Source organism: Anthonomus grandis, chromosome 1, assembly GCF_022605725.1.
Source record: "Anthonomus grandis grandis chromosome 1, icAntGran1.3, whole genome shotgun sequence".
NCBI lineage: Eukaryota > Metazoa > Arthropoda > Insecta > Coleoptera > Curculionidae > Anthonomus > Anthonomus grandis.
In genome coordinates this window covers 45,230,774-45,248,424 of record NC_065546.1, presented here as the reverse complement: position 1 = coordinate 45,248,424, position 17,651 = coordinate 45,230,774, and the positions used below count along the sequence as shown (strand labels likewise).

At 32.2% G+C, this 17,651-nt stretch overlaps 1 protein-coding gene across 2 annotated transcripts in view; it reads left to right on the top strand.

The window, feature by feature from the left end:
- The window catches only part of LOC126736802 (uncharacterized), an 84,935-nt gene that overhangs the window by 43,432 nt on the left and 23,852 nt on the right, over positions 1 to 17,651 (top strand). For both annotated transcript variants that reach the window (XM_050441362.1, XM_050441366.1), the window contains exons 2-7: positions 5,200 to 5,856; positions 6,608 to 7,129; positions 7,181 to 7,464; positions 10,811 to 10,936; positions 15,242 to 15,390; positions 15,453 to 15,719. In XM_050441362.1, coding sequence (XP_050297319.1) covers positions 5,225 to 5,856; positions 6,608 to 7,129; positions 7,181 to 7,464; positions 10,811 to 10,936; positions 15,242 to 15,390; positions 15,453 to 15,719 — 1,980 coding nt within the window. In that variant the 5' untranslated portion in view covers positions 5,200 to 5,224. The remainder of the gene's footprint in view (positions 1 to 5,199; positions 5,857 to 6,607; positions 7,130 to 7,180; positions 7,465 to 10,810; positions 10,937 to 15,241; positions 15,391 to 15,452; positions 15,720 to 17,651) is intronic.

The following is a 17,651-nucleotide window of genomic DNA, read 5'->3' as shown; positions in this document are numbered from 1 at the left end:
ATTTATATTGTAATAGAGCTTATATTGATATTGTTATATATTGATTTAATATTTACAAACATTGAATGCATACAAGAGGCCGGAGTACACAATGTACATCTTTCTGATCATTTTCCCGTGTTTCTAAAATTTAAATTTCAAATTGAAGAGCAGCATCCAGTGGTATTTACTTATCGTTCTTTAAATAAAATAAATCTTAATAATTTTCAATACGATCTCGAATCATTGCCATGGGCACATATTTATGAGTTGCGTGATATCAACGAAAAAGTGGAATTTTTCACTGCAACCATGCTAGCTCTTTTTGACAGACATGCACCTATTAAAACCTTTAAACGCAATCGTAACTACAAATACGCTCCCTGGATAACTGAAAATATAAGGCTTCTTCAGAAATTACGAAATAGAGCGCTAGCACAGTCTAACAGTTGAAATCTATATACTTTGGCGCTAGGTAACTTTAAAACTACAAGACAGCCAGCGGCCTATGATTATTATAAGCAGTTGCGCAATTTCACGACGGCAGCGATTCGTAATGAGAAAAAAGCCTTTTTACGAACAAAATTTAATTCCAATTTATCAAGTAGGGAAACCTGGGCAGAACTGAAAAAACTTAATGTTGTTAAAAATAGACAAAAGAACATTCCTTCAGAATTATGTGATGTAAACTTAATTAATAATTTTTTTACCTCGAACTCTATCTAATCCTGCGTTTTATGATAATAATTTAGTTAAAAATTTTGAACATGCTTTTTAATTGCAAGAAATAACCGAAATCGAGTTAATAAGAATTATTCTTTCCATAAAAAGTAAAGCTTATGGTTGTGATGGGCTTAATATTATATTAATTCAGATTTGTTGTCCATTTATTGTCCCCTTTGTGCTTCACATAATAAACGAATGTTTTAAAAATTCAGTATTTCCAAATATGTGGAAACACGCCTTAGTCACGCCTTTGGCCAAAATAGCTCAACCAAAGAAACTTAAAGATCTCAGATCAATAAGCATTCTTCCCGTTCTTTCCAAAATTCTCGAAAAAGTTGCAAATAATCAAGCTCGAGTATTTTTGAACAGTCATGAAATTTTGCCACTCAAACAATCAGGGTTTCGTCAAGGATATAACTGTGCTACGGCTATGGCTGACGTGACAGATGACATTTTTTGAGCGTGGGAACAAGGGGAGTTTACTGCTTTGATTTTACTTGACTACACAAAGACATTCGACTTAATTAATCATAGGATTTTATTATCAATTTTAAGTTATATAGGATTTTCAAGAGATGCAATAACATTTTTTAAATCATTTTTGGGTAATCGCAGCCAGCAGATCGTTTTGAATGGTATAAAATCTAACTCAGCATCTTTATCAGTAGGTGTTCCTCAGGGAAGTATCCTGGGGTCATTGTTGTACACAATTTAGACATGTCGATTTAAAGACCATTTAAAATTTTGTAGCTACCATTTGTATGCGGACGACACCCAACTCTATCTTCACTCTCACCCGAATAATACAGAAATTGCCAATAGAAATATAAATTTGAATTTAAAAAGTATAATAGAAATCTGAACGTGTCACGATCTAAAGATAAACCCTTCAAAATCATCCGTTACTGTATTCGGAGGAGATAAAAATAATAGATTGAGAGTTAGCAACGAGCCTAATATACAAATTAACAACGTCACCATTCCATTAACTAACACGTCCAAATCATTGGGACTTGTTATTGACTCGGATCTTCGGTTTCATGAGCATGTCACAGAAAAGCTCCGAAAAGCCTATGGTGCTCTTAAACTTATTTATAATCAAAAAAAATTTTTAAATCAAAAATTAAAAAAACATCTATGTGACTCCTTAGTGCTATCCAACTTTAACCACTGTGATACAGTATATGGCCCATGTTTGGATCAGTTTGATTCTCGTAGAATTCAGAAAGTACCAAATGCGTGCCTTCGCCTTATTTTTGGGATACGCCGCAGAAATCGGATCTCTCATAAGCTTATAGACATCGGCTGGCTTAATATGTATAACCGCAGAAAACTACACTTCATTTCGTTGGGCTACAAGGTAATAAAATTTAAATCTCCCCAATACTTGTATGATAGAGCAGATTTTAGAATTAACAACAATAATCGTAACTTACGCAATTTACATCTTCTTACTATTCCTCGACACAGAAAAGAACTTTTTAAACGAAGCTTTTCATATAATTTGGCTTCCAGTTTGAATTCCTTAAAGATTACATCATTTGATCTGGCCTGTTCTACTTTTCAAAGAAAAACTAGAGACATTCTGTTTTTACGTCAGTAAATAAAGTTGGTCTTTTATTTTGATTTTGATTTTTTGTGTGATGTCGCTGAATGTGTTTTTGTATTTTTAAGTTTCAACTGTTATGATCTGTAATTTGAAATATTGGTACTGGTTGTAGAGCAAATTTTTTTTAATGTTATATTTTTTACATTGTTTAGAGAGCACCTAAACAGTATCTGGTCTGCGTACCAGAATACTGACGTAACACGGCCTTTTATTTTTCATAGACAGTATTTCTAAATTTTTATATTGTATTTTGTACTTGTTTATGAAAAGTAATAAATTTTGTTTATTATTATTATTATTATTATTATTATTATTATTATTATTATTATAAAATAAAGGTCGCAAATGCCAACTTAACATATAAAACAAAACAAACTTTTTCTTAACATTAATTTCTTTAAATAAATAAGCTTGATGAAAGATACTTTTTTAAAGGTAAATAAATCAATAGAAAAAACCTCAAAAACAGATGCAAAACGGGGATATAGCCGAACTCAATTACTTACTCGTACTTAATCTCAGGAACTTTTCTGAAACTATAATTGTTTCCCCATTTAAACACATTAACACGCCACAACATGTATATTTTGATATTTTCTTAGCAAAACTGGAAATCCATAAAAAAATGTCTTACATCTAATAATATATACGAGTTATCAAAATCCAGATTGTATGCTTTATAATGTAAATTCATAAAACCAGTGTTCATTAATACACAGATTGAATAAAACCTTTTGAATATGTTTAATTAATGAGAATCAGATTTGACATTTAGACAGATTTTGTTGTTTACAAAGGCCTGGATATACAAAACATTAAACATTGACAAGAAATTATAAACCATACGCAGATTTTTTTTTCAAATTTAGTTTAAACTCAACCGATAGTAAAGTTTTTAGTTTTATTATTGGTTTTTGCTTAATTAAAATCTTAAAGCGAGATACAAAAAAAGTCTCGTTAACCATATATTATATTCTTTATGTCAAAATATATTATATTTCAAGACATTTTTGACGTTTTCTCTTGCAATATATAACACCTCTTTATGTAAATAAAACTCTTCTAAAAATTTAGTTCATAGAATTTTATTTAAGTCCTTAAAATATTATGTAAATTTGATACCTTGTATATTGAAAGGAAAATATCAAATTGGAAATACATCGAGAAAGTGTTATATTTTCACACAGAAATATTTTGTCTCAAAATTAACAAATACATGGTTAAAGGTCTTAGAGCATTGACTTTGTTAATTTGTAACACGTTTATTAACTTTTTTCATAAAACATTGTCTGCACCGGAATTTAAAAAAAAATATATTTTTTTAAGTTATTAGCTTTAGTAATGAAATTCAGTCAGTAATTAGTGCCAAATGATTTTTTTAAGTCTTGTATGTATGTGTAGAAAAGTAATAATAAACAAATATTTTTATTGTAAAGAATTTTCGTTATCACCCATATAGCATATATTATATACCCATATATCCACATGTACTTTTTCAAATGAATCAACAAAATAGAACTTCTCTGTTGTTTGAATAACTGTCGCATCGTTGAAAAAAAGAACATATTCTTTTTAATTAAAATAAAACAATGATTCTTAATTTTTTTTTCTTCAAAATGGTTCATTTTAACGATAATAAACAAGAGTGTCTTTTTTTTAGTTTAAGATTCAGCTATCCATATTTATTATTTCAGAGTCTTTATCACACTGGGTGTTAAAAATTTAAGCATTATAATGTACAACTTAGTCCGCCCCTGGTAAAATAAGTAAGGTAAATATGTTTTAAGGACTCCGTTTTAAAAGGTCCTTAGTAGTATTGATCACGTAAATTTTTTATTAAATTATACCATGTACTTCAAAAGTTATTCAAGAAAAACCGATTTTCAGCGGCGTCTTTAAGGGGCCGTGTCTTCGTCAAGAAGGCCTATAGCAAATTTTTTTTCTCTATATTTTTTCCTTTCTACCTGAATCCGAGAGATTTTTTATGAATCATTTCTTTTTATGCGATCTCATTAATGCGAGTATTCCCTCCCTTTTTTAAAAACTTTTTTAAGCCCAAATAAAGTTTCTCCAAAAGATTAAAAATTGCATCACCAGTAACTCTTTCCGTCCCGAAAATCAAACTGGTTTTTATTTAATAAATTGTGCCTTTCAAGAAATGAAGTCATTCTAAGTTAGACAATTTTTTTGAATATTTTTGATAGAGTTGGAAGCATTGAGAAGGATTATTATAGTGTCACCGTTCTTAAAAAGAGGTTTCACCAAAGCCATGCACAAAGTATCAGGGAAAACTCTCCATTCATTATTAGCTTGACTGAAATGCCGTCAATTCCTACCGAGTATTTGTTTTTAATTGAAATTAATATTTTATTTAAATTTTGTTTACGTCAATGTGAACAAAATAAATCTCGTACAGACATATTCTTTAAAAATGACAAACGATCGGTATCAAAATATAATATTTTTTCCTAAATTCTCAGCAATTGTGCAATAAAAGTTATTGAGTCTATCCGTATCCATTTCGTCACGATAAGTACTCTTGTTATTTCGATTCCCTCTTAAGTTATTTACTATGCGCCAAAAATTTCTTTTGTTCTTCGCAGAACAAATTGTACTATATCTAATAATCTTATATAATTGTACTATATATAATAATCTTTTTTAGCATTTTTTATCATTTTGTGGTATATGGCTTTATATTTATTAAAAAAATTTATCACAAATTCTAAGGAGTTAGATTTCCTACGAATATACAAAATTCGAGGCACTTGCCAAACCTTCTGGATAGTTAAGACCCTAATAGGACTATTAAAGAAAGTCCGTCAGTCATTTTCTTCTTTACTCCAGTCCATGTATTTAAATTAATCATCATCATTTTATTACAGAATGACTCTATAACCCACCATCAAAATGGACTCGGAATTCGCATCCGTCCAACCACCAGAAGACGAAATCGCCGGCGAAAAAAATGAAGAAGTAACCGAAACCCCCATCGTTCCAGACGTAGACTCCCACCCACCAACTTCCATCCATGGTTTCCTGAATGCTTCCGTGAACACCAACGAAGCCCATAATGAACCTTCAACTGTAGATCAAAAAAGACTTTGCTTTGACGGTAGCGATAGCGGAGTAGAAGTCGTAGACATCGTAGAGTACCATAGGGCATTAAGTTCAAACAGCGGCGTTTCTCAGGATTGTGATAACACGTGCGCGAGATCATGCGATTCTTCGATTATTAGCTGCTGCTCGAATTATGATGAGGCCTACAATATTTTAGTGAGGAAAAACTCGACGCTTTTAGAAGATTACACGCTAAGAAACGGCGATATTACCAGCGAGAATGGCAGCGAAAGCTCGTCTGTAAGTGGCGACCAGAATCGGTGTAGACGGACCAGCAAAGGGTCTACGGCGAAGAAGAGAGAGACGGTGGACGTGAAAAAAGGTACAAACGTGTGTGCGAAAGAGAGATCCAGATCGAAACCGCCCATTACACCACTGAGAAATGCCATTCATTCCACTAATAGACTGAAAACTGCTGAAAGGTTAGTAAGTTCATTCTGCACTCACACTTTTTATCAGACTCCACAGTTTCCTGTTACTCTATTAATGACTTCCTTATGGTTAACCTACTCTGGATAATCGTTCACGTGGTTCTTTGAGATAGTATTTCCCTTATACTTCTCTAAAAGCCAACCCAGTTTGCTTGCTTCCCAATCCTGAGTCTCAATCTATCATTAAGTGACCAATCAAGTAGTGAAGGACCTATAAATGTTTCAAATACTATCTTGGAAGTAGTCCCAATGAAATATCACTGAAGCACACTAAGCGCTTGTGCGTGATTTGTGGTTACATAATCCGGTAAATGTCAAATTTAGTTAATTCTCCTTATTGGGTAAAAAGTGTATAGCTGGGATTAAAAAGGCCATTTCAGAGTATAATCACTACAATATTATATGCAATAGTAATACATGTAAATTGATATTTCAAAAGTCGTTCGAAACAGAACCCATTCATTTGATGTATTTAAGATTTATTTAATCATTAAAAACTTCTCTACTCTTTAAAAATATCCAGTTTTTTATTTTAAAGGAGTCAAAGCTTTCAACCATCCTTATATCATTTGGGAGTCTGGAATCTTTATCACTTGTTACCCCAATGCTCTTCCGAAGCTTTCCAAACTGGCTAAAATCGTCTTTGGGCTTACCTGTAATATCGTTTACTAATCAAGTTCTAAACTAGGGATAAATATAGAACTGGATCTTCTGGTAATCTGTTATCATCCGCCTCTTCTAGGTTACAAGCAAGATCTTCAAGTTCCCCAAGGGCGAGCTCAGGCTGTAGAACCAAACCTACAGTACCAAGCAACCTGGACTTAAGTAAATCCGTGACAAAACGTCCTTCTTCAGCCCGAAGTCAACCGAATTCCTTAACCTGCAGCTTGATTCGCTCCTCAGCACATCCGACGCCTGTAGAAGATGGTCGTTGGCCGTCCAACAAACAACCACCGACGATGATGAGGTCTTTTAGATCGAACGTGGATTCCAAGCCAAAGTTTTCACAAACAGATAGTAAGACCATTGAAAAGTATGCTACTCTACCGAGAAGGAAAAAGGAAAAAGACAAAAGTAAAGAAGAAAACAAACCGGTGGCAACTTCAACGACAATAAACAAGAAAAGCTCAAAAGAAACCACTCCATCCAAGATGTTCAGCTCGTTGTATCTTCCCAAGGCGAAAGTCAAAACGAAGATTTATCATGAAGTGAACATTCAGACTGCTTTAACTATGTGTGATATTGAAAACGCTTTTGAAGGAAGGTAAGTCAATTATTTTAATCCAAAAATAATGTTTAAAACCGGTTATTTTAGACATGTCGCTCCCAAAAGCCCCGAGGAAACTGAGAAATGTTCCAAGGATGTTCAAGTAGATATGCGCCTAAAGGATATCGAAAAGTTACAGGAGCAAATTAAACAGTTGAAAGAAAAGTATGACTCATTGTCCAGTGAGCATAAGGTGCAAACTGAAAAATTAAAAGAGACTGAAGCCAAGCTGCTAGAGGAGAGAGTAGAGAAGGAGGGGCTGAGGGACGAGCTGAGTAATAATACCAAAAGGGTTTTGGCTATTCTTGGACAACCAGAAGAAAATGGTCAAGGTAATGGTCAAGTTTTTTTGGGTTAAATTTATAAATGTTGTTCAGGTTTCATTAATTGTCACTACTGTCAAGATCTGTCACTGTACACTGACACTGTCCTTTTTTAGCTTACCCATAACATTTACATTGCTAACACTTGTCAACGACTAAAAGTTGGATTATCCAACAATTATTTTTAACCAATGAAGAGCCAACTTCTTTGATTTATATATAAAACCTGCTTAGCTCTAGTATGACTGTTGGATTAGTGTCATTTGTCACAACTGTCAATGTCAAAATTGTCAGAATTCCAGAATTGTCTGTTTTTTTCTATTCAAGATCCAACTTCTTTGTCATGCTTAACTCTACTATACTACTACTGACAATTAAACTTCTGTCATTTTTCACCATTTTCAGTAAAAAAATAGTCCAAGGTTGTCAAATAAATCTTTAAACAATCAAAAGCCATTTTTTTGACGTATAAATTGGTGTCACTTGTCAATGTCACTACTGTCTAAAAATTCTAGAGTTGCCTGACGAATATTTTTATCAATGAAACGCATACTTCTTTGGTGCCTTCATAAATCCCGACTAGCTCTGCTATAACTATTAAAGCAGTATCATTTGTCGCAACTGTCAATGTCAGAATTGTCAGAAATCCTATGTCAAAAAGTCCTAGGTTGTCAAATGAATATCTTTGAAGCCTATCTCAGACAAAATTGCATAATACATAGCATAGACGCATAAGATCATAACGTACATAAAGTTCGTTAAATAATAGTAATAAAGTCAAAACACAAATTATAAAGCATAAGAAATTTGACCAATCATAAACAACGATTTTTGAGGTGTTTTAAACCGCCATTTTAAAAAATTAAATCACCTTAGGAGTTTTTGTTTTTGATTCTTCGTCAATGACAACAGTTCTCAACTGTCAAGTGTCATATGACTTGCGAAAAACAGTTACTTTTTTGGCGTATCTTGTCATTTAAATTGGTGTCACTTGTCAACATCAAAATTGTCTAAAAATTCCAGGGTTGTCCAACCCTTAATTTTAACCAATGAAAAGTCAACTTCTTTGGTTTATATATAAATTTCGCTCAGCTCTGGTATGACTATTAAACTACTGTCATTTGTTATAACTCATGTTAAAATTGGGAGAATTCCAGGACTGTCTAACTATTATTTTTAACTAATGAAAAGCAAAATTGTGTATTTTGGTAACACTACTATGACAATTAAATTGTTGTGAGTTTTCAAAATGTCACTATCAAAAAATCCAGGGTCGTCCAGTTAATATTTGTAACCTATCTATAAGCCACTTTTTTGGCATTTATTGACGTTCAAATTGGTGTCACTTGTCGATGCCATACCTGTCAAAAATTTCCAACGGTTGTCCAACGATTATTTTTAACCAATGAAAAGCCAGCATGTTTGGTTTATATATTAATCCCGCTTAGCTCTAGTATAACTATTAAATCAGTATCATCAATGTCAAATCTGTCACAAATCCAGAGCTGTCCAACTATGATTTTTTTTTAAATCAAAAGCTAACTTCTTTGTCTTACTGAACTCTATGACCATTAAATTGCTGTCATTTGTCATTTTACCGTCAATGTTAAAAGGTTCAGGGTCGAAATCCCTTTTGTCACTACTACTGTCAATGTAAAAAAGCGCAGGGTTTTCCAGTAACCGTTTAAAATCAATCAAATTCTTTTTTTTTGCGTATATCGACATTCAAATTGTTGTCATTTGTCTATGTGAAAACTATTTAAAAATTCATCGGTTGTCGATTTTTTTTTAACGATGAGAAATCCTGACTAGCTCTATTATGACTCATAAATTAGTATCATTTGTCACATCTGTCAATGTCAAAATTGTCATAATTCCAGAGTTGTCCAACTATGATTTTTAACTAGTCAAAAGTCAACTACTTTAAGACAGTTTTCGAAGATGCATATGTTTTGACGCTTAACATAGACATAAACGTTATCCTAGCCGGTGTTTGACAGCTCTTCAAAAAGCGTTTTCGAAATAGGTGAACGTTTACCGTTACGCTAACGATGGCAAAAAGCTTTATTTTTAAGAAATTCGTTTTTATTGTCTTGTGATTATTACCCCTTAGGTTTTCTAATCTCATTTTTATTTGATATTAAACAAACTATAGATATTTTATTAATATTAACACAGAATGTAAAAAAACATTAATGCGCATGCGTTTCGGTATGTTTATTGTTATGCCTATCGTCCGTAAGATAGCGGAGGGTGCCGGTAGGGAAATACGATAAATGACACTTTAAATGTCATACATGTCAATTAGTGGTTACCGGTGATACTTTTTAACGGGTCCGAAAACTGTCTTCTGTCTTGCTTAACTGTTTGACCATTAAATTACTGTCATTTGTCAGTACGGTCAATGTCAAAAAGTCCAGGGCTGCCAAGGGGTGATTCTTAACCAATCAAAAGCACATTTCTTTGGCAGATCTTGACATTTAAGTCAGTCTCGCTTGTCACTACTCTTAATCAGTCAGAATTTCAGGTCTGTCAAACTATAACTTTTACCCAAACAAAAGTTAACTTTTTTAAATTTATAAATTGCAATTTATAGTGAACTGCTAGTGAGAAACAGAGTAAACTACAACGGTAAAGTAAATCTGGTGTGTCCATTAAGTCGGTGTCAATTGTCATTATTGTCAATGTCAGGGGTTATCAAGTGACGGTTTACCTAGTGTTGTAAAAATCCGTTTAATTTCCGATTAATTCAATATCCGGACAGTATTGATTCGGATGAATTGAAAATTCGGTTTTTTCATCCGGATTAATTCATCCGCTCGATGTCTCGCCCGTTCGGCAAATTATGTCATGTTTCGGGCTCGATGCTCGATCGTCCGATAAACGTTTTTATAGCTGTTTTTCGAATATAAGGTATGCATTATGCAACCCATTAGACATTTCGTTTTTACGGATTTCTACATGATGTTAAAACTAAAATAGCTAATTATGTATGTAATAAATCAAGTGTATTTAAAAGGAGGCAAAATATCAATACGAAAATGCTTTGTTGCCGATTGCCGGGTTATTTGTCCGGACGATTTAATTCGGATTCTCTTAGCCGATGAAACGTGGAACTTCGTGTCACTTCGTGAGCCTCGTGCAAGCTCATACAATTATTTCATCGTCGGGCTAACGGACGACGGGCGGCATGTATCCGGACGATTTAGATATCCGGATTGATTCGGAATAATTTGATATTCGGATTGAACGGACGATTAATCCGGACTCTTCGCATCACTAGGTTTACCCAATTTAAGCCAAATAAATTTAAGTTTATTATTGCCTTTTATTATAACACAGTTTTGCCTTATAGAAACTTCCAGTGATAGCCTCCTGGTCCTAGAAACGCGTTTCCAGAACGTAAGCCAAGTAATTATACAGCAAGAAGAGGAAATTTCCAGACTGAATAACTTTTGCCGGTCCTTTCAGATCGATTTAGGTACGTATCTACGTGGTTTTATGTACAATTATTACAGATTTACGTACCTATAGTTTATTTAAATAAATATGTACACAAGATATATTATGTTGGCCATGAAATAAGACACCTTTTGGGCATTATGTCATTATTTCAGTAACATTTTAGAAAATACTATCTCATGCGCTCAGTTATTGAAAAGAAGAAAAAAATAGACTCATTCACGTAGTTAGAAATAATATGAACTTAAATCTTCAACGATACCTTTCGTTATATTTAATTCAATCTAATCGAATAATAAAAGTCGAATAATTCTTAAATACAATAATTTATGTATAATAGATTTTTTATAGACCCAGGAGCTTAGGTTCTACCGACCTCTGATTTTTCTTGTTTTTTCTTTTTAATATCCTATCTAACTTAATTTTTTTATTAAAATTGTAGAACGAAAAATCGATTTTTTGAATAAGAAAACCTAGTTTGAACCAACGTTTCAATAATTAAACTGTTTTGAAAAATAACAAAAAAAATACAAAACAAAATAATATAATTTTTTTACATGAATAAAATATATTTCCAATTATCTCTATAACTACTCCGTAGCAAAGGAATCAATGTATTATTAAAATCAACCGAAGTAGGAACTATGCATTTATCTTCATTTACCTTAATAAATGTCCTTTCCTTTAATTTACGTTATTTTGCAGTTTATTCTATAATTATTGTCAAAGGCATATTGTGTGATTTTTCATTTTTGAAAATCATTTTATGTTCATTAATTCTTTTTGGTAATGGTATACAAGTTTCACTTATGTAAAGTTTACCACCAACTTATTTCTTACCAAGTGCAAGAAATAAAATGTAAGAATAAAAATTTAATATATAAAAATCGCATTTTTGTTTAATTCATTCTTATGAAGGGGGTTAGTTTTTATTAATAGATATCATAGATTTGTGATTTAAAAATAATTCTTAGGTCAAAATTTTCAGCAATTCTTTTAATTTTATCAGAAACCCAGTAGTAAATGGTAAAATAAGATTTGCGGTAAAATTATTGATTAATTTTATACGCGGATTATCAAAATCTAAAGCAATTTTCCTAAAATTTTTTAGATAATTGTTTTGTAAGCCATTTTTAATAAAATATTTTTCATTTGTTAAATAATGATTATTACAAATAATGTTTGCACTATCGTATGAATTTTTACTCCTCTATTTATCATTATTGGATGATTAGAATTAAAATTAGGATATCTATTAGTATTCGTTGGTTTACGGTAAATTCTAGTTTCAAAATTTTGTATTTTTTTAATTAAAATATATATAAAATATTTAAAATAAATTTACCCTCGAAAAGGAAGCTGACCATCAGCCTCCTTTTCGAGGGTAAATTTTATAGTAGACACTTTGGAATTAATGTAATTTAAAAAACTGTTAAGGTCTATTTCGTTATGGTAACATATTGAAAAAATATCATCAATGTATAACTTGAAATTGTAAATTAAGTAAGAACCATACCAACCATACTTAATATTTAGTGTTATGCGTGTTCTGCCAAATTATTATCATTCTCTAATGTATTTTTGGTTAAAGTTTTTCTAAAAAGTGTTTTTAATCTATGAATCAGAATTATTAGTGTATGGAGATAAAATATTTAAAAGATATTTTGCAAGAGATTTTTACTCTAAGATGGGTTTTTAGTTATAATTTCGCATCTGCAGGGTGATTATGACATTCATTCGAGAAGCCCTAAATAAAACATATTATGCAGAGTGTCAATATAATATCAGGCTCCTAAATGCAAAAGCCAACAAGTCCAGCATAAAGTTTCTAACACATTAGCAAAAAACCGATTATGGTTTTAATATTCCTCCTAGCAACATAAAAATTAATATATGATTAACGTCTTAAGTATCATACCCCAATAAGTGTAAACTAATAAAATCTAACATAGCTTGTTTTTTTTTTATAAATTACGATTTAAATATGGATATGTCGAGTTTTGTGTGTTAAGATCCGTGACATATCGAAATTTGATCCAAAATATTTGTGAAATGTTAGTAAGTTAATCAAGAATCAAAATAAAAAACATACGTTTTCTTGAGTTAAAATATACACGCTTTAGCAAAAACATTTCTAGTTTGACCCGACAAAATATAAGTAACACAAAGTTAAAAAGTATTACACAACAAAATCTAAATTTTCAAGCAAACAAAATTTTTTGAGAATTAAGTTCTGCGTTTCTGCGTCTTCTTCCACCTCCTGTGGTAAAGTGGGGCTTTTACTTCTTTTTAAATGAGACGCTTCAAAATTACTGTTTTCAAAAGCATTTTAAAAAAATTATAAGGACTGATTGCTTTTACTAATACTAGTTTTCATATTACTTTTTTTTATCTGGTTTAATTGCAGTTACATTTTCCACAATAGTTGGATTAAGTAGCAGTCTTCTACGCCGTTGAAGTAATGACTTTTGTATACCAATACCATTTCTATAAAAACTTTACTCTTACAATAACGTCGTACCACCATCGTCACTTTTTAAAACTCCTAATCTGTAGACTTTTTCCCATTTTTGGATTATCTTTATATATCGCTCTGGACTTGAAATATCCACCTTTTTTTTTATCACTTTTCCAATTTGACCGAAGAACCTGTCTGAAGCGATGTAGGAATGTCCTACTACAGGAAAGATAACTTGAATTTCTTTAACTGTTCGAGGACTTAAATTTCACAACATTTCTATTACTATGGACTTCTTATTTTGTGCTCCACAGCCATCGCAAAATAAACGTACGATTTTTACACTCTCGCTAAGTTCAGAAGTTGTTAAGGGGTCATAAACAGCTGAAGCTATTGCATTAGATCCTTTTTGATAATCCACCTCAGTCCATGTGTATGACCTAATTGTGGCACGATTTAATTTCCATTTAGAACTTCCTTGGAGTACAGGAAAATGGTAAAAATTTAGTTGCATGCTGAGGTATACACCCTGGTTCGGGATTTTTGGTGAAGCCAAATTCTGGCAGTCAAAGCTAAAAGTTAAAACTTCAGGATCAACTTGATGTTCTTGTAAGAGTTGATAAAAGCTGTTTGCTCGCATTTGTGGATTCGTTGCTGCGTCATAGTAGTAGATAGTAGTAGTAGTAGATGATTTTTTGTTCCATCATCTGTAGCAATTTTCATTTTTTCTTCAAACTGAAGATATGTGAAACATAGATCTGTTTTGGGTGTGCCGAAACCAACATTATATTTCTCTGACCTGAAGATCATTTTGAACAGAATTATTATACATGTTCCAAAGGAGCCTTATACTAAGCTCTGCTGGCAAGTAAAATCTGTGAAATGTTTTGGAACGGCAGTAATGAGACTCAATGCATGTTAATGATTCTAATTAGAATTATTCTATTTACTATTCTTTTTAGAATATTTAAATTTCGGTTCTTTTTTATACCTAAAATATTCGTAAAACTTTGCCTACACACATTGACTAGTAATCCATCCTTTCTTTTCACATAATGATATACCAATGTGGTTTTTGGTTTATTTCTTTCTTCTTTCAGTTTTCGCTTTCTTTTGGGATAAGAAGCATTGCACTGTTTTAGTACGAAATGGTCCTGATTACCTTTGTTCGAAGTGTGATAAAATACATCATGAAAATGTTTCATGTCTCCCATAGTAAGATTGACAAGGTTAGTATGCCTTACCTTTATGGCCACACTATGGAAATAATGGTAATCCTTTACGTGAATACTTGTAAAAAATCAGAATATGAAAACTTGTTTTAAAAACCTTTTCCTGTCATTTTTTATCATACCGTTGTTGCTTAGCTAGGTTCCGTTTAGACTACCTTTTAATCTTCTTGCGTGCTGTATTACTTTTTGCTGGGCATAATATTTTGGTCACACATTTTTAATATTTCAAACAATACAAAAAGAAACTTTCCTTTAACAAATACGATGTCACGCGATTGATTAAACGTGTACAAATGAATTGACAATAACACGCGGGAATCAGAACGAATGACTTTTGATTGACACGTGACAAGCCAGCTCGATTTTATTGGGTGAATTGGACACGTCGGCACTTGAATTTAAACAGCGCTTAGACGAGTCGGTTTTGCATTTAAATCCGATTTTAGACATCAATGTCGGTTTTTGCAAGAAAAACATGCATAGTGTTATAGCTCTTTTAAAAAGGAACAAAATGATGTATAAAATCCAATTTCCAAGGAAATGTGACTGTGTTTTGCATTTAGAGGCCTGATTAATATACAGAGACAAATTGTTTCTTCATATGTTAAAGCCTAAAAATGCTCTTTTTCTCCAGAAAAAAGCCTAGCAGCCCAAAAAACCTTATTACAACAACATCAAGACTTAGAAGCTGAAAGTATAGAGTTGCAAGAATTCATGCAAGCCGAAAAAACCACTTTGGCGGACGCCTTAAAAGAAGCCGAGAACCAGATTAAGAGACACCAAGTGAGCAATTTAAGCGAAAAAAACCTATTTATTTTATTTTATTTTATTACCAACTTTTGCAGCAAACAATCGCCCAAAAGGATAAAGACTTGCAGGAGAGACACGAGGGCTGCAAGCAACTATCAACGCTGTGCGAGCAACGGAGATTGGAAAATTTGGGATTACAGGCGCGGATCGGAAACTTGGAGGTGAAAAGTAGGGAGTTGCTGGTGCACCAGGGCAGTTCGGTGTCCGGGGCATCGGTGGCGTTATCTTCGTTGATCGATCGATTGAATGCCTTGGCTGAGGAGTTGATAGCGGCTTATAGTATTTCCGATCAGGAATTAGAGGTATTTATTGACTTCATTTGGGTATATACAGGGTGTTACAAAATAAGATGCTAATTCTTAAGGATTGGGTGATTTTATGGAGAAGAGAAATTTAAATATGTCCTAAGTCCCTTAATTGTTGAGGTACAGGGTATTAAAATCTTAAAAAAAAACGTTTCATCGTCAGTTTAAAACTTTCTAGATATGTCTATGAAATTTAGCACACCGCTCTCTGAGTATCAACAGCCATTTTTTGATGTAGGGGATTTTTTAAAGATTTAACCAGTGGCCTCCGTACAGAAACGTAGACTAAAGGTTCTTGGAAAATATTCTTTTCCGTAAAATAAAAACTATTTTTATAATTTCCATTCATTTTAAATTAAATATTGGGTAAATTTGATTTCTTGACTTTTTTTTGTTTGACATTATTATTAGACAGCGATTAAAAAAATAAAAACATTTTTATGGATGGTCAATTTATCAAGAAAAAAATTAAATTCTTTTATTTCATAAACGTATGTACAGGGTGTCCCATTTTGGGTACTTTTGTGGGATATCTCCGTTATTTTGAGAGATAAAGAGTTGCGGTTTTCGCGACACTGTGCTACTTTTCCGTAAAACTAAAGATGCCGTTAACAAAATTTTCACACCTCTTTTAGTTTTTAAGATACAGGACATTTTTGAAAATTTTGCCATTTGGTACCCCCATCGTATCTCCGTTATCTTTAAAGTTTTTGTAAAAGTAAAAACTCATTCTTATATATTTTTTTCTGTAGAATCCAGTGGTGTATATATATATTTTTTTGATTAATAGTTTTTGAGTTATAACCCAAACTTATGTTTTTTTAAACAGAATACCCTGTATATTTATAATTCATAATATTCGCTTTTTTTTTACCTTTTTAAAAATATGTAACAGTATGGACTAATTTTCAAAAATACGCAAATAAATAACAATTTAGTAAATCATGGCCTACTATTAAATTATGCATTTAATTTAGAAAATTGTTAGTTATTTGTGTATTTTTGAAAATAAGTCCATACTGTTCAGTGGCGTGCACTCTATAAACGCACAAATACATTGCCTACCCTAACATTTTTTACACTCAATATACTTTTTTTATATTTTCCCTTTAGTTCCTATTTAAAAAATAACTTAATTAATAGAACTTTATTAATAACTTAAAATGAAATAAATAATATCATAAATTTAAACTACAGTTAAAATTATTAACCAGCCCTAAATAAAATATCAACTATTTGCGTTCCCATACGATACGTATTACACAAAATAATGCTAAGAAAATGATCCGCCGGGCCCGCTCCGCATTAAACCAATCCCTAAAACTCACGCCATAAGAGAGCCAAGGCATGCATTTCGAGTTTAATCATAACATTCTTATGCAAGGAAAACGCATCGCATGTTTTCATCGCGGACGCCGACGGATGGACTGCTGTAAGAAGCTAATAAAGGCGCCGTTGCTAACGCGCGTCGTTATTCGGATATATTATAATATTATGCATTGATTTTCTCATTTATGTTATTACATTCGACCGAATGGCTTCATCATTTTCTGGTACAATCTGGCAAGAAATGCCGGTGATTTATTTTAAAATTAAATGTTTTGTTTCTTCTGTATGAGATTTAGCACGCGTCGCAATAGTAGCAATGATGTGTTGATTTGCTGATGTTTTTCATGTTTTTGATGGTGATTATAATGCAGTGAAATAATATATTTATTTTTATTGACATTTAAGTATTAAACTTTACAGTGAAGTGATGGAGTACCATTGTGAGTGTGATGAAACAGTTAACCGCTTAGAGAAACTTATTACAGGGCCCTCCCCCTTTATTCGCATGACATTTATAGAAAAGCAAACTGTTATAAATATTGGTAGGCCTACCCCTGAATTAACAATTAAGCAACAACAAAAGAAGTCTGCTCGGTATTT